General features: G+C 40.2%; 1 protein-coding gene across 1 annotated transcript in view; it reads right to left on the bottom strand.

Annotated features, from left to right (window-relative positions):
• Window positions 1-1,264: 1,264 nt before the first annotated feature.
• The window catches only part of LOC117525263 (tetraspanin-3-like), a 35,432-nt gene continuing 18,220 nt past the window's right edge, over window positions 1,265-18,476 (bottom strand). Inside the window, exons 5-7 of the mRNA XM_034187107.1 lie at window positions 6,022-6,174; window positions 5,705-5,788; window positions 1,265-1,397 (exon numbers count right to left, since the gene is read on the bottom strand). Of these exons, the coding sequence (XP_034042998.1) occupies window positions 1,305-1,397; window positions 5,705-5,788; window positions 6,022-6,174 (330 nt within the window). The 3' untranslated portion in view covers window positions 1,265-1,304. The remainder of the gene's footprint in view (window positions 1,398-5,704; window positions 5,789-6,021; window positions 6,175-18,476) is intronic.

Genomic DNA, 18,476 nt, shown 5'->3' with positions numbered 1-18,476 from the left:
TGTACTGTAATTATTTAGTTTTTTGTTTATGTTTAACGCTTGAAGTTAAAAGAGAAATACACCTTTTAGCTAAAAGTATTAGTTTCACCTGTGACTGTATAAATGGATCAAATTGTTACTGATGCAGTTAAACTAATTTTTGTGGAAAAAATATAAAATGATGGGTAATTAATGTATAACATGTTAATTTTCCACTTCAAACCACCACAATTAAACAGTCAAGTTAAAATAAGTTTATTTTGTTTCTTGTATTTACGCTGAACTAGTTGAATAACTGAAGTTTGTTTTAAAGAATTGAAAACAACAAATTTTCACAAAAACACCGATTGAATTATACTGTTTTGGGTCTACACAAATACTGAAGTGATTGAGCCACTTTCAAACAGTGGAGAGGGAAAGGAAAAAAAACTACACACATTTTCTGGTTACACTGATACAAATCTGAATAATCGTATTGGGGACTAAAAATGTGAACCGATTTACAATTTCTATATGGGCGATGACTCCCTGGTGAAGGATAATTTAAAGAGAACATCCACACCAAAATAGAGCATACATATTTACAACCTGAATAATTGTGGAAATAAAGAACTCTCCCAGTCTTGGCTTTGAGAGGAAAAAAATTAACACAACATACAAAACCTAGAGCTGCTTCAAAGATATCACACATCACATTTGCTTCATTGTTCCATCAGTGTCATACAGGAAACATTTTATAACAGCTGATGCAAAATAAGAAATAAAAATATGGAATCTACAACAAACCTTTCAATTTCAAATTTGTTGGATTAGTGTGCTGTTTTGGATTTACACAAACAAGAAACAAATCCAGAGTTGGAGTCACAGTGCATACTTGCACACAACAACCAAAAAACAACCAACCAAAAAACAAGCATCCAACAATAATTTACATCATCTCCAAACTTCTCAACATTATGGGTAGTAGCTGCTTTATATAAAGCCGAGCGGGGGGGGGGTCAACTAGATTTTTTTTTTCCCTCCTAACCTTGTAATGTCAGTTAGCCAGATACAACTTTGGCTTTTGTAAGTACTTCACTATTCCTTAAAAAAACAAACAAACAAACAAAAACCCAACAACAAAGTAAGAAAACATTTCAGTAACTTAGAAAGCTAATCAATAAATAGCTGACTGATCCTGAAGCCCCTCACCCACCCAATCCACATCAGTGTTCACTATTTTTTCATGAATTGTGCAAGTGTTGTTCAAGCTTATGTGACAGCAGCAGAAATTTATGTGTGAACATTGTTTTGTTTTTTAGTACTTTGTTGGCTGCCAGCACTCTTCATGCATAACTGTTGGTTGTGACCAGCAGTTCATAAGCCGGGTCATGGCTCCTCCGGCACAACACGACACAGGCGCACAGCATGCCGAGCATCTGCAGACACACAAAACAGCAAAACCACAATAATGAAAGTCAAAATAATGACTTTCAATTCAATTTATTTTACAATCTCAAATCAGAAAAAAGTTGGAACAATACAGAAATGCAAACAAAAACAGAATACAGTGATCCTACATTTACTTCAACATCTATTTCAATGCAGACAGTACAAACCCAAAACATTTCATCTTTTGTGTGGTCAAATTCATTTAATTTGTTAACATACACCCATTTCTGCATTTAAGGCCTGCAACACATTTGGAAAAGAGTTGGGACCGAAACAATATATTCTAAGTGTAAGGATTAAATCGTCAATTTTACACCCAGTTTTCTTGGGACAAGTCAAAGGATGCACACATGAACATTTCCAAGTGACTGAACATGTCAGTGTCAAGAAATACAAACAACATGGTCAATCTGTGTGAAAAACTGAGTGAACATGCTGAAGAAGACTAGTGAAGAAAGCCACAAAGACTCCCAGACCACTCCAAAGGAGTTATAGGCTTCTGTGGTTGTGGTTGTAGCACAAGCCTAGATTTGATCAGTTTTCCTGTTTTGCAATCCATCTCAACCTCACTCCAACAGGAAACTGTGAATAGAGGCAACAGGCAAATGTTGCAGGCCGTTCAAATATGGTCAAATCTTTTTCTCCTGGTTAGAACTCTAGCCGCAGCATTTTGAACCATTTGAAAACATCTTATGCTAGTTAGTATCGCTAATCAACAGCTAACTGAGTAATGGAACACGCTTGACTGAGCTGATCTGCTCCGAGTAGTTCAGGGACAACTGGAAAATGTGCAGTATATAAGAAAATCCTCCCCTGTCATTGGTTGTCTCGATCAGAATTTTCAGTTAAATATATCATATAGCAGACGAACACACTGATATTTGAGAAGTGAAATTAAGTTTCTAGTATTCACAGAAAGTGTGCAATAATTATTTAAACAAAACTGGGCAGGTGCATAAATTTGGGCACCCTTGTCATTTTATTAATTTGAATACATGTAGGACTAATTATTGGAACACAAAATCAGTTTGGTAAGTTCACTGACCCTTAACCTCCTTATACAGGTGAATCCAATCATGAGAAAGGGTATTAAAGGTGGCCATTTGCAAATCCTCTTTGCATCTCTTCTAATGAGTGGCAACATGGGAGCCTCTAAACAACTCTCAAATGACCTGAAAACAAAGATTGTTCAACATCATGGTTTAAGGGAAGGATACAAAAAACTCAGAGATTTCACCTGCCAGTTTCCACTGTGAGGAACACAGTGAGGAAATGGAAGACCACAGGCACAGTACTAGTTATGGCCCGAAGTGGCAGGGCAAGAAAAATCTCAGATAAGGTGAAGCAAAGGATGGTGAGAACAGTCAACCCACAGACCTGCAACATGATCTTGCTGACCGTGTCTCTGTGCATAGTTCAACTATACAGCGCACTTTGCACAAAGAGATGCTGTATGATGCTGTAATGCAGAGGAAGCCTTTTCTGTGTACACGTCACAAACAGAGTCGCTTGAGGTATGCTAAAGCACATTTGGACAAGCCAGCTTCATTTTGGAATAAGGTGCTGTGGACTGATGAAACTAAAATTGAGTTAATTGGACATAACAAGGGGTGGTATGTATGGCGGAAAAAGAACAGCATTCCAAGAAAAACACCTGATACCTACAGTAAAATTTGGAGGTGGTTCCATCATGCTGTGTGGCCAGTGCAGATACTGGGAATCTTGTTAAAGTTGAGGGTCACATGAATTCCAGCCAATATCAGTAGATCTTGAGAACAATGTTCATGAATCAGTGACAAAGCTGAAGTTACACCGGGCTGGATCTTTCAACAAGACAACGACCCTAAACACTGCTCAAAATCTACAAAGGCATTCATGCAGAGGAACAAGTACAACATTCTGGAATGACCATCTCAGTCTCCAGACCTGAATATTATTGAAAATCTGTGGTGTGATTTTAAGTGGGCTGTCCATGTTCAGAAACCAACAAACCTGAGATGTTTTGTAAAGAAGAATGGTCCAAAATACCTTCATCCAGAATCCAGACTCTCATTGGAAGCTATAGGAAGCATTTAGAGGCTGTTATTTCTGCAAAAGGAGGATCTACTAAATAATGATGTATTTTTTTCTGTTGGGGTGCCCAAATTTATGCACCTGCCTAATTTTGTTTAAAGAATTATTGCACACTTTCTGTAAATCCTATAAACTTCATTTCACTTCTCAAATATCACTGTGTTTCTCTGCTATATGATTACATTTAACTGAAACTGCTGATCCAAACAATCAATGATTTATAAAGGAAAATCAAGGAAATCATCAGGGGTGCTCAAACATTTACATGCTAACTATAACTGGTGATACAAAATGCACAATTTCTCCAATCACAGCTACAGAAGCCTGCAACGTCTTCAGGGTTGTTTGGGTGTCTTGGTGGCTTTCCTGACTCTTCTCCTTCTTGCACAGCCACTCAGTTTTTGAGAACTGTCTATTCCACACAGATGTACCATAGAGTGCCATACTGTTTGTATTTCTTCATAACTGGTGTAAATAAAGTTCAAGACATATTCAGTGACTTGGAACCGTTCATGTATCCATCCCCTGATTTGTCTGAAGAAAACTGGCAATTAAACTGATTATTTACAGGTATTATACCAAAGGGGCTGATTACTTATGCAACCCATCATCTTGGCTTTTATACAACCCCTGGAAAAAATTATGGAATCACCGGCCTCGGAGGATGTTCATTCAGTTGTTTAATTTTGTAGAAAAAAAGCAGATCACAGACATGACACAAAACTAAAGTCATTTCAAATGGCAACTTTCTGGCTTAAGAAACACTATAAGAAATCAGAAAAAAAAAAATTGTGGCAGTCAGTAACGGTTACTTTTTTAGACCAAGCAGAGGGAAAAAATATGGACTCACTCAATTCTGAGGAAAAAATTTTGGAATCACCCCGTAAATTTTCATCCCCAAAAGTAATACCTGCATCAAATCAGATCTGCTCGTTAGTCTGCATCTAAAAAGGAGTGATCACACCTTGGAGAGCTGTTGCACCAAGTGGACTGACATGAATCATGGAGTCAACGTCTGTGACCGAACTGTAAGAAACCGCCTAAAGGAAATGGGATTTACATACAGAAAAGCTAAGCGAAAGCCATCATTAACACCTAAACAGAAAAAAACAAGGTTACAATGGGCTAAGGAAAAGCAATCGCGGACTGTGGATGACTGGATGAAAGTCATTCAGTGATGAATCTCGAATCTGCATTGGGCAAGGTGATGATGCTGGAACTTTTGTTTGGTGCCATTCCAATGAGATTTATAAAGATGACAGCCTGAAGAGAACATGTAAATTTCCACAGTCATTGATGATATGGGGCTGCATGTCAGGTAAAGGCACTGGGGAGATGGCTGTTTGGACACTTCTTATCCCATTAATTGAAAGGATGTTTGGGGATGATGAAATCACTTTTCAAGATGATAATGCATCTTGCCATAGAGCAAAAACTGTGAAAACATTCCTTGCAAAAAGACACGTAGGGTCAATGTCATGGCCTGCAAATAGTCCGGATCTTAATCCAATTGAAAATCTTTGGTGGAAGTTGAAGAAAATGGTCCATGACAAGTCTCCAGCCTGCAAAGCTGATCTGGCAACAGCAATCAGAGAACGTTGGAGCCAGATTGATGAAGAGTACTGTTTGTCACTCATTAAGTCCATGCCTCAGAGACTGCAAGCTGTTATAAAGCCAGAGGTGGTGCAACAAAATACTAGTGATGTGTTGGAGTGTTCTTTTGTTTTTCATGATTCCATAATTTTTTCCTCAGAATTGAGTGATTCATATTTTTTTTTCCCTCTGCTTGGTCTAAAAAAGTAACCGTTTACTGACTGCCACATTTTTTTTCTTGATTTCTTATAGTGTTTCTTAAAGCCAGAAAGTTGCCATTTGAAATGACTTGAGTTTTGTGTCATGTCTGTGATCTGCTTTTTTTCTACAAAATTAAACAACTGAATGAACATCCTCCAAGGCCGGTGATTCCATAATTTTTGCCAGGGGTTGTATTTGTAATTAATTTATATCAACTTGTAGAGATTTACTTTCAGTTTGAGTCTAAGGAAGATAATTTTAGAAATTTCTATACTGAGAAGACTGATTTACTTTTTGTATTTGAAATGCCATAAACAAATTAAAATATGTGAAATACCAAGGGGCTGAATACTTTTCCAAGGCACTGTACATAGCGAGATAGTGTCAAAATCCGTAAATGTCAGTAAATGCATGAATTCAGCATTACCTGTATGGATGCAAACGTTAGTGCAGCCCATATGACATACATCATGATCTCCTTCAACTTATTCACCACAAGAGCCTCGCAACCCTAAAACACAAAATAAATGATTAAAAAAAAACATCTCACTGACATGATCACATTTTAACACAATGCATACTAAGGAAATAATGTAAAAAAAAATAACCTATAACATTTAAATCTCTCTGTGTCCATGATTTAAGCAGAGAAACTATTTTTAAGCGCAAATTAAAAACCTGGTGTTGGGCTACTAGATGATACCCCATCAAAATGTAAGACAGGGAAAGTGTTTGTGTGTGTACCTCTTGGAAAAGATCTGCTGGTCGTGTCAGTGTGCCAGTACAGTTGCTGATGTTGGGCTGACAACAGCTGACTGGAACACTGTTGTTTTTGGATTCTTTAAACCAGCGGGTGTTTCTCCAGTCAGAGTAGTTGTGAATGCCACAGCAGTGGAGCTAACACAAGACCAGAAAAAAATGGTAATGAAATATCTTTAGGAAATGGTGCTGAGAAAACCATTGGAATGAGATATATACACTCATAATTGAAGCTGAAAAGTCTGTCTTATTCCAGTCTTCAACGTGAACTGTTTTTAGCTGCATCACACGACAGTGCATCTAGAAAGTATTCTCAGTATTCACTTATTCCACATTTTATGTTACAGCCTTATTCCAAAATGGATGAAATTAATTTTTTCCTCAAAATTCTACATACAATGCACTGTAATAACAATGTGGAAAAAAAAAAACTTTATTTTAGATTTTTGTAAATTTATTAAAAATTAAAAACCAAGAAATCACACGTACACAAGTATTCACAGCCTTTGCCATGAAGAAGAGCGTTTATTGTGATTGTACACACACAATATACAGTGTGTGTGTGTGTATATATATATATATATATATATATATATAGCACGGTGACTTAGTGGTTAGCACTGTTGCCTCACAGCAAGAAGGTCATAGGTTAGATTCCCACCTGTGCCCTTTTTCTGTGTAGTTTGCATGTTGTCATGTTTGTGTGGGTTTCCTCCAGGTGCTCTGTTTCCTCCCACATTTAAAGACATGCAGGTTAGGCAAATTGGAAACTTTAGAATTGTCCAGGTCTCCCTTGCAAAAGAGATCTCGATCTCAATGGGACTAACCTGGTTAAATAAAAGTTAAATTAAAATAAAAAAAATTTAATTTAAAAATATACACAACAAAATTTGTCCTCTGCATTTAACCCGTCCTAATTACATTTAGACACAATCCAACCACTTGGAGCAGTGGGCAGCCACAGTCCGGTGTCCTTGGCCAACTCCAGATGTAGCGATACTGCCTTGGTCAGGAGCAGAGAAAGGAGCAGACCCTAAATTAGCATGTTTTCATTGTGGGAGGAAACCGGAGTACCCGGAGGAAACCCATGCAGACACAGGGAGAACATGCAAACTCCACACAGAAAGGGCGGGAGATGATCCTACAACCTTCTTGCTGCGAGACACCAGTGATAACCACTAAGCCACCATGCTGTCCACAGCTCAAAATTGAGCTCAGGGGCATCCTGTTTCCACTGATCATCCTTGAGATGTTTCTACAGTTTCACTGGAGTCCACTTAGGTAAACTTAGCTGATTGGACATAATTTGGAAAGGCACACACCCAGTTGTGGGCACAGTACTGCTAATCGCTTATTATTGAAGATAATGTTTTCATTATCGGATTAGCTTTTCAGATAACTTTGAAAACCATAATCGGACCAATTATCTTCCGATAAGTTTTGGTCCGATAATTTTTAGACCGCTAACATTTTTGCAGACGTAGTTTTTTGTAGTAGATGCGCAGTCCTATCCTCTACAAACAGAGAAGAGCTGGTTCCAGAATAAACTGCTCTATCCTCTGCAGGCAAAGGAGAACTGGTCATAGAAAAGAAAAAACTCATTTCTTTTGACCCCATACTAATACGCTGGCAATAGCACCCAAGTCATCCAGAGGCATAGAGTTTTAACTTATAGTTAGAATTTTAACCAAACTAATTTTGGACAAAGAAGGTCATGGGTTCAATTCCCGTGGCCTTTCTGTGTGGAGTTTGCATGTTCTCCCCGTGTTTGCGTGGGTTTCCTCCGGGTGCTCCACTTCCAAAGACATGCGGGTTAGGTGGATTGGAATCTTTAGAATTGTCCTTAGGTGTGTGTGTGTCTGTATTTGTTTGTTTGTGGCCCTGCGACAGACTGGCATCCTGTCCTGGGTGTACCCTGCCTTGCGCCCTATGACTGCTGGGATATGCTCCAGCCCCCCGCGACCCTCAATTGGACTAAGCAGTAGAAGATGAATGAATGAATTTCGGACAAGTTATTTAAATTAACGTCACGTCTGAAGTTTTATAAAGTAAAAATATCAGATACATGTTTTAAAGTAATGCACTAATTTTGAAGGTTTTAGTGTGGACATGGTGGGTGCGCAGTGCATTATGGGTAAAAGTTCACAAGAGGAGAAATGCATTTGAGACGCTCTGATCAGGCTCCACATGGACAACAGCATTAAACTCTTTGTACATTGTGCCTAAAACTCTCGTCAATATATTCTCTGGGTTTATAGACGTTGTTATTGTGTTTGTTTTATGTAAAAATGCCGGAAGAAGCCCAGATTGCCTTTCCAAAAGCCGAAATTGTGATTCAGGCCGTGTGATATAACCGGCATCAAATGCATACAACACTGACATCGACTGGCAACCGGTTATATCACAGTGTTGTCAACCACAGGATTTTAAATTATCTGTAGGTTTCCAAAACCTGAGAGACCACTGTATCCTGTCAGGGTCAATGACACTTTCCCACAGCAGGGGGCAGAGTGCACAAAGATGAGCACTGGCTCATTGGCTGTTTGGGTATGTGATCACCATTGGTTCTATCAGAAGCTTTGGCGGTGTTTAAACTCAAAATCAGCTTCTTAGTAGCTAAGAGTGTATGGGAGGCAAAATTTAAAGTTATGGGTTATCAGTTATCTGTAGCTTCTGATACGTTTTTAGGCAGTTTATTGGTTTAGTGTTAAAAAAGATAACTTTTCAATTAGTCGATTACCAGTTATCGAAGCTAACTTTTTGGATAGCTGTGCCCACCACTGCACACATCTGTCTACATATAATGTCCCACAGTTGACAGTGCATGTCAGAGCACAAACCAAGCAAGAAGTCAAAGGAATTGTCTGCAGACCTCCGAGACAGGATTGTCTCGAGGCACAAATCTGGGGAAGGGTACAGAAATATTTCTGCTGCTTTGAAGGTCCCAATGAGCACAGTGGACTCCATCATTTGTAAATGGAAGACGTTGAGATCCACCAGGACTCCTAGAGCTGGCCACCCGTCTAAACTGAGCGATTGGGGAAGAAAGACCTTAGCTTTGGAGGTGACCAACAACCTGATGGTCACTCTGTCAGAGCTCCAGAATTCCTCTGTGGAGAGAGGAGAATCTTCCAGCCACAAATGGCTGGAACGTGCGTAAATAGTTACAGTAGTTGATAAAACGTTCTTACCACTATTGTTTCTGTATGAAAACGTTGCTTTTCATACCACACATGGACGAGTCGCGTTCAACATTCATGCAAGACGTCGGACTTGGGAGGTTGGACGAAGTTGGACGACAATCAAATGGAACGCTGATGGTACAGGAACTGCGCAAACGATGAGGAACCATCAACACAGAAAGAAAAATGGAATACGGACGTATTGAGGTTGTCATCAGGATTCGTTCACATTTTTTCAACAGCTTGAAAATTCTGACGAACCACCAGTTACAGGAACAAAGCTGGACGACGATTCAACGATGTCAACGTAAGTCCAGAATGGGCCCTTAATTAAGGCACTGAGGGGAGAGGGGTGGAAACAGCTTCAAGATCCACTTTTCAAGACATTTTGCACATACAGTACTACTACTATTACTAGTAATACTAATAAATTTAATTTTAACAACTAAAACATTCAATCAGTATATTATCGAGTGCACTAGTTTTATTACTACAATTCTGTGCCAAGTAAAATTAAGGAACAATAATTAAAAAAAAAAATCTGTTAACTTTGGAAAAAAAAAAATTAACTGAAAGGAGTAGCTCTTATTAAATTTGATTGTTTTTTTTCTCCATAATGCATGGCAGAGTTAACATGTCATGCATGCACAATGGATTGATTTTAACGTGCTTGCATTATGTTGAGGTGCAACAGCAATATCTAGAAAAATACAAATATAGGATTGTGACACTCCAACGGCAGACACTCATATCTGTATGTATTTGGGCTGTTCATGTTATATAGTGGAAAAAAAAAAGTTGCGAGAGACTTCGGGCCACATGTTTTTGTTCCACTTGGGGTTTTATAGGTGCAGACCAAATATGAACTCAATCAGATAAGATTTAGAGGTCCCGCAGAGTGACACATTTTCCTCTCACTCCACTGGCAAGGCAACATCACCTTAACCGGAGAAGACTCTGATGCCATTATTTTTCTTTTACAGGTACATGTGATGGCTTCTAATTGCAAAAAGTGGTGGTTGATTAGTCACCCAGAGGTGATCATTATTGGAATTACTGGATTACGACATTGCTTGTTTGGGAAAAAAAATTGTTGCTTTGTGGGGGACCCCTAAACAATGTCCGATTACAATAAAATTTGGCACAGATCTTTTATTTTATGAGTGGAACAAGAACACTATGCGGCCCAAAAGATTTTGTAATGTAATATATATATATACATACATATACACACACACACACACACACACGAGATCTGTTAGAATAGTATCGGACCTTTTCATTTTTTTGCAATAACCTTATGGATTTGAATCGTGTGATTGCATCACCCAAGCTTGAACCTTCGTGCGCATGCCTGAGTTTTTTCACGCCTGTTGGTTGCGTCATTCGCCTGTGAGCAGGCTTTGAGTGAGCACTGGTCCTCCCCCCTCGCTGGATTTTCATTGTGAGGAAAATGTCTGAACGGCTGGAGCAGCGCTGCATCAAATTTTTCCAGAAACTGTGAGAGACAGCCAGGTGGACACCATTCGGAAAATTCAGATGGCTTTCAGGGACGATTTTATGGGCATCACACAGATTAAGGAGTGGTACAGCCGGTTTAAAGACAGCGCACAATGGCGGAGGGCACGCCGTGCTCCGAGCAGCGAGCGACAGGCTGAAACGACCAGATCATTTCCAAACTGAATGCTGTGTTGATCCGGGACGTCGTCTGACTACCAGAGAAATGGCAGAAAAGGTGGACATAGCACTTTTCCGGCACATTCCACTGTTAAAGGAGATTTTGTCATGAAAACAGGAGCGGAGGAATTTGCTACGGAGCTGCTAATGGCGCAGAACGAAAGCACTTCCGTGTTGGTCTCACAGGACATGTTGTGACATGCCCAGCTCTTCGACAATTTCTCGGATACTCATTCGACTGAAAAGCCACCCAAAGCCATCTGAATCTTCAGAATGGTGGAAGACCTGAGCATGTCCCGTGAGACGTCCAACACGGAGGTGCCTTTTGTTCTGCGCCATTAGCGGCTCCGTCCTGACGCGTGAATTCCGCCGCACGTCTTTCATTACAAAATCTCCTTTAACAGTGTAATGTGCCGAAAAAGTGCTATGTCCACCTCTCTTGCCATTTCTCTGGTAGTCAGACGATGTCCCGGATCAACACAGCCTTCACTTTGGAAATGATCTGGTCGTTTCAGCCTGTCGATGGCCGCTCGAAGCGCGGCGCGCCCTCAGCCACTGTGGGCCGTCTTTAATCCAGTTGTAATGCTCCTTAATCTGTGTGATGCCCATAAGATTTTCACTGAAAGCCATCTGAAATTTCCGAATGGTTTCCACCTGGTTGTCTCAAACAGTTTGTGAAAAAATTTTGATGGAGCAAAGCGGCAGTCGCTCTGCCATTTTCCTGACAATGAAATTTGCCGAGGGGGCTGGACCACTCCTCACTCAAAGCCTGCTCACAGGCGAATGACGCAACCGACAGGCGTGAAAAAACTCATGCATGCGCACGAAGGTTCAAGCTTGGCTGATGCAATCACACGTGATTCAAAAACATATGGTTTTTGCAAAAAATAAAAAGGTCCGTTACTTTTTAAACAGACCTTGTGTGTGTGTGTATATATATATATATATATATATATATATATATACACGAGGTCTGTCAATAAAGCAACGGTCCTTTTTATTTTTTTCAAAAACTATATGGATTTCATTCATATGTTTTTACGTCAGACATGCTTGAACCCTCGTGCGCATGCGTGAGTTTTTCCACGCCTGTCGGTGACGTCATTCGCCTGTGAGCACTCCTTGTGGAGTTTCAGAAGAAGTCGGTTTCAGCATTTTATCCGGATATTCCGCTGTTAAAGGAGATTTTTTTAATGAAAGACGTGCGAACCGACTTCTTCTGAAACTTCTCTGTTCTCTCATGACGTCCTGGATCAATAGAGCCTGAAATGTGGAGGTTTTCAGCTTGAACAGGCTGACGACGGCGGCTGAGAGCGCTGAGCGACGTCTCGCACCGTGGGAAGTCCTTAAAGTGACAGAATCACCTCAAAATCTCTCATCGGCCGTTAAAATTTTCACTGAAAACCAGCTTAATTTTTCGAACCGTGTCCACTTCGATGTGTCTCACAGGTTTAGAAAAAATTTTGATCAAACAACGCGCCAGTCTCTCAGCAACTTCTCAGACAAAGGAATTCCGACGAGGGGCTGGACGACTCCTCCCACAAGGAGTGCTCACAGGCAAATGACGTCACCGACAGGCGTGGAAAAACTCACGCATGCGCACGAGGGTTCAAGCATGTCTGACGTAAAAACATATGAATGAAATCCATATAGTTTTTGAAAAAAAATAAAAAGGACCGTTACTTTATTGACAGCCCTCGTATATATATATATATATATATATATATATATATACACATACACATACATACACACACACACATCCAGAAAGTATTCTCAGCACTTCCATTTTTCCACATTTTATTTTATTTTGCAGTCTTATTCCAAAATGGAGCAATTTCCCCCCCTCAAAATTCTATCACAACACCCCATAATGAGAACCTGATTTTTTTTTGTTTGTTTTTTTGCAAATTTATTAAAAAATAAAAAAACTAGCCTCAAGTCTTCTTGAATATGATGCCACAAGCTTGGTGCACCTATCTTTGGGTGGTTTTGCCCATTCCTCTTTGCAGCACCTCTCAAGCTCCATCAGGTTGGATGGAGAGCATTGTGTGCACAGACATTTTCAGATCTCTCCAAAGACGTTCAGCCAAATTCAGGTCTGGGCTCTGGCTGGGCCACTCAAGGACATTCACAGAGTTGTCCTGAAGCCACTCCTTTGATATCTTGGCTGTGTGCTTAGGGTCACTGTCCTGCTGAAAGATGAACCGTCACCCTGTCTGAGGTCAAGAGAGCTCTGGAGCAGGTTTTCATCCAGGACACCTCTGTTCATTGCTGCATTCATCTTTCCCTCAATCCTGACTAGTCTCCCAGTTCCTGCCACTGAAAAACATCCCCACAACATAATGCTGCCACCACCATGCTTCATTGTAGGGATGGTATTGGCTAGGTGATGAGTAGACATGGGCCAATAACCGGTTTCATGGTATACCGCGGTATAAAAAAGCCACGGTATCAGAACCACTAAAATTTTCAATTATACCGTCCCTACGGTATGAGCAGGTTATGAGAATTCTTGACAGGCAGAGCAGAGGCAACCGCTGCCGCCCTTCCCCCTGGCACACACCTCTGGCTCTGTTTACAAACAGGCAGCTAACGTTAGCTAGGTCTGCATCATGGTTGAAGGAGTACTGCATTAAACTTTTCCCTCCGTCTAAAAGGACCAAGTCGGCTTTTTCATTGCGGAATAGCCCTTCAAGCCAAAAACGGTGGCAACAAAGCACCATAGCTATGGCCTGTGTTGGTCGTGGAGCGATCAAGATACCCGCAAAGGATTATATGGAAGGAGTAAACTTTATTCCATCTTTGAAACCGCTGAGAAGTACAAGTGGTGGACTCGAGTTGTGCTTGTGCTTGACCAAATTTCTCCCACAAACATGTCAAGAAGGACAAATGCATCTATTCCAAGCACTTTGTTGGTGAAGCTGGGCCAAGTATTGAGCATCTGGAGTTCCGGACCTTATTCCAGCCATGTTTCTCCCTAAGCAAGTAAGTCATGTTTCCCACGGGGCAGATGCTACATGTCTAAAAGAGAGACTATTATTTTGGTATTTTCTCTAAAGTTATCAGTGGTATAATGGAATTTATTTAGACGTGTTTCTTGCTTTCATAGGCAGATTTATTTACACAAAAAAAGAACAGTACCTCAACCGTGACCTGAAATTCAGTTTAAACTTTTCCTTTTTTGCTCCATAGAAAGATAATAAAATAAGTTGGTCCAAATTCAAACAGCAGTTGAAGTGTTGCAAATAGGTGTTGTGGTCAGGCACACAGTCATTCACTTTCTTAAAATAAAAAAGTATGTGGTTACCAGGCTGCCCACCTGAAGTCCAATGCTTTGAAATGAGTGACCGTGACGATCTGATACAGCGGTAAGAAAAAACATCAAACGTTTACCACAGAGAACAGATTGTCATTGAAAGAGGCCAAAATGAGCCTGACAAGTATGTTATGGATGACGGACCATAAAACCACCAGCTGCTGTGGTACGAGCACAAATAAATAAGTAAATATACTCCAATTACTCCTGTCCATATTTTGGACTAAATATGAGGCAGAGTTTGGAAAAAACAACCTCTTCAGCATTACAGATTAAAGAGTAAAACATCAAACTCTGGATTTTGTCCAAAGCAGACAGTAAAACAGCCCTGTGCAGCACTTTACACATACAGTAGTGTTCAGAATAATAGTAGTGCTATGTGACTAAAAAGATTAATCCAGGTTTTGAGTATATTTCTTATTGTTACATGGGAAACAAGGTACCAGTAGATTCAGTAGATTCTCATAAATCCAACAAGACCAAGCATTCATGATATGCACACTCTTAAGGCTATGAAATTGGGCTATTAATAAAAAAAAAAAGTAGAAAAGAGGGTGTTCACAATAATAGTAGTGTGGCATTCAGTCAGTGAGTTCGTCAGTGAGTTCGTTTTGTGGAACAAACAGGTGTGAATCAGGTGTCCCCTATTTAAGGATGAAGCCAGCACCTGTTGAACATGCTTTTCTCTTTGAAAGCCTGAGGAAAATGGGACGTTCAAGACATTGTTCAGAAGAACAGTGTAGTTTGATTAAAAAGTTGATTGCAGAGGGGAAAACTTATATGCAGGTGCAAAAAATTATAGGCTGTTCATCTACAATGATCTCCAATGCTTTAAAATGGACCAAAAAAAAAAAAAAAAAACAGACGCATGGAAGAAAACGGAAAACAACCATCAAAATGGATAGAAGAATAACCAAAATGGCAAAGGCTCACCCACTGATCAGCTCCAGGATGATCAAAGACAGTCTGGAGTTACCTGTAAGTGCTGTGACAGTTAGAAGACGCCTGTGTGAAGCTAATTTATTTGCAAGAATCCTTCGCAAAGTCCCTCTGTTAAATAAAAGATGTGCAGAAGAGGTTACAATTTGCCAAAGAACACATCAACTGGCCTAAAGAGAAATGGAGGAATATTTGAGAGTAAAATTGTTCTTTTTGGGTGCAAGGGCCGCAGACAGTTTGTGAGACAACCCCCAAACTCTGAATTCAAGCCACAGTTCACAGTGAAGACAGTGAAGCATGGTGGTGCAAGCATCATGATATGGGCATGTTTCTCCTACTATGGTGTTGGGCCTATATATCGCATACCAGGTATCATGGACCAGTTTGGATATGTCAAAATACTTGAAGAGGTCATGTTGCCTTATGCTGAAGAGGACATGCCCTTGAATGGGTGTTTCAACAAGACAATGACCCCAAGCACACTAGTAAACAAGCAAAATCTTGGTTCCAAACCAACAAAATTAATGCCTCGCAGATGTGAAGAAATCATGAAAAACTGTCGTTATACAACTAAATACTAGTTTAGTGATTCACACGATTGCTACAAAAGCAGATTGAACATAATAGTTTTGAGTTTGTAGCGTCAGCAGCAGATGCTCCTATTATTGTGAACACCCCCTTTTCTACTTTTTTTTTTACTAATAGCCCAATTTCATAGCCTTGAGACTGTGCATATCATGAATGCTTGGTCTTGTTGGATTTGTGAGAATCTACTGAATCTACTGGTACCTTGTTTCCCATGTAACAATAAGCAATATACTCAAAACCTAGTTTAATCTTTTTAGTCACATAGCACTACTACAACCCCTGGCAAAAACTATGGAATCACCGGCCTTGGAGGATGTTCATTCAGTTGTTTAATTTTGTAGAAAAAAAGCAAATCACAGACATGACACAAAACTAAAGTCATTTCAAATGGCAACTTTCTGGCTTTAAGAAACACTATAAGAAATCAGGAAAAAAAAAAATTGTGGCAGTCAGTAACGGTTACTTTTTTAGACCAAGCAGAGGGAAAAAAATATGGACTCACTCAATTCTGAGGAATAAATTATGGAATCACCCTGTAAATTTTCATCCCCAAAACTAACACCTGCATCAAATCAGATCTGCTCATTAGTCTGCATCTAAAAAGGAGTGATCACACCTTGGAGAGCTGTTGCACCAAGTGGACTGACATGAATCATAGCTCCAACACAAGAGATGTCAATTGAAACAAAGGAGAGGATTATCAAACTCTTAAAAGAGGGTAAATCATCACGCAATGTTGCAAAAGATGTTGGTTGTTCACAGTCAGCTGTGTCTAAACTCTGGACCAAATACAAACAACATGGGAAGGTTGTTAAAGGCAAACATACTGGTAGACCAAGGAAGACATCAAAGCGTCAAGACAGAAAACTTAAAGCAATATGTCTCAAAAATAAAAAATGCACAACAAAACAAATGAGGAACGAATGGGAGGAAACTGGAGTCAATGTCTGTGACCGAACTGTAAGAAACCGCCTAAAGGAAATGGGATTTACATACAGAAAAGCTAAACGAAAGCCATCATTAACACCTAAACAGAAAAAAACAAGGTTATAATTGGCTAAGGAAAAGCAATTGTGGACTGTGGATGACTGGATGAAAGTCATATTCAGTGATGAATCTCGAATCTGCATTGGGCAAGGTGATGATACTGGAACTCTTGTTTGGTGCCATTCCAATGAGATTTATAAAGATGACTGCCTGAAGAGAACATGTAAATTTCCACAGTCATTGATGATATAGGGCTGCATGTCAGGTAAATGCACAAGTTTACGTTGATATTTTGGACACTTTTCTTATCCCATCAATTGAAAGGATGTTTGGGGATGATGAAATCACTTTTCAAGATGACAATGCATCTTGCCATAGAGCAAAAACTGTGAAAACATTCCTTGCAAAAAGACACGTAGGGTCAATGTCATGGCCTGCAAATAGTCCGGATCTCAATCCAATTGAAAATCTTTGGTGGAAGTTGAAGAAAATGGTCCATGACAACCTGCAAAGCTGATCTGGCAACAGCAATCAGAGAAAGTTGGAGCCAGATTGATGAAGAGTACTGTTTGTCACTCATTAAGTCCATGCCTCAGAGACTGCAAGCTTTTATAAAAGCCAGAGGTGGTGCAACAAAATACTAGTGATGTGTTGGAGCGTTCTTTTGTTTTTCATGATTCCATAATTTTTTCCTCAGAATTGAGTGATTCCATATTTTTTTCCCTCTGCTTGGTCTAAAAAAGTAACCGTTACTGACTGCCACAATTTTTTTTCCTGTTTTCTTATAGTGTTTCTTAAAGCCAGAAAGTTGCCATTTGAAATGACTAAAGTTTTGTGTCATGTCTGTGATCTGCTTTTTTTCTACAAAATTAAACAACTGAATGAACATCCTCCGAGGCCGGTGATTCCATAATTTTTGCCAGGGGTTGTATTATAGCTTATTATAGGTAGCTTAGCCGCCGTTAGTTCCCCCCTGGCAGATCCCAAGCAGGCTGACTGGGTGACTGTGAGGAGGAAGCGTAGTTCTAAACAGAAGCCCCGTGTACACCGCCAACCCGTTCACATTTCTAACCGTTTTTCCCCACTCGACGACACACCCGCCGAGGATCAAACTCTGGTTATTGGCGACTCTATTTTGAGAAATGTGAAGTTAGCGACACCAGCAACCATAGTCAATTGTCTTCCGGGGGCCAGAGCAGGCGACATTGAAGGAAATTTGAAACTGCTGGCTAAGGCTAAGCATAAATTTGGTAAGATTGTAATTCACGTCGGCAGTAATGACACCCGGTTACGCCAATCGGAGGTCACTAAAATTAACATTAAATCGGTGTGTAACTTTGCAAAAACAATGTCGGACTCTGTAGTTTTCTCTGGGCCCCTCCCCAATCGGACCGGGAGTGACATGTTTAGCCGCCTGTTCTCCTTGAATTGCTGGCTGTCTGAGTGGTGTCCAAAAAATGAGGTGGGCTTCATAGATAATTGGCAAAGCTTCTGGGGAAAACCTGGTCTTGTTAGGAGAGACGGCATCCATCCCACTTTGGATGGAGCAGCTCTCATTTCTAGAAATCTGGCCAATTTTCTTAAATCCTCCAAACCGTGACTATCCAGGGTTGGGACCAGGAAGCAGAGTTGTAGTCTTACACACCTCTCTGCAGCTTCTCTCCCCCTGCCATCCCCTTATTACCCCATCCCCGTAGAGACGGTGCCTGCTCCCAGACCACCAACAACCAGCAAAAATCTATTTAAGC

Source organism: Thalassophryne amazonica, chromosome 2 (assembly GCF_902500255.1).
Source record: "Thalassophryne amazonica chromosome 2, fThaAma1.1, whole genome shotgun sequence".
NCBI lineage: Eukaryota > Metazoa > Chordata > Actinopteri > Batrachoidiformes > Batrachoididae > Thalassophryne > Thalassophryne amazonica.
Note: the sequence above shows the minus strand (reverse complement) of the source record. Positions and strands in the feature narration are given on the sequence as shown.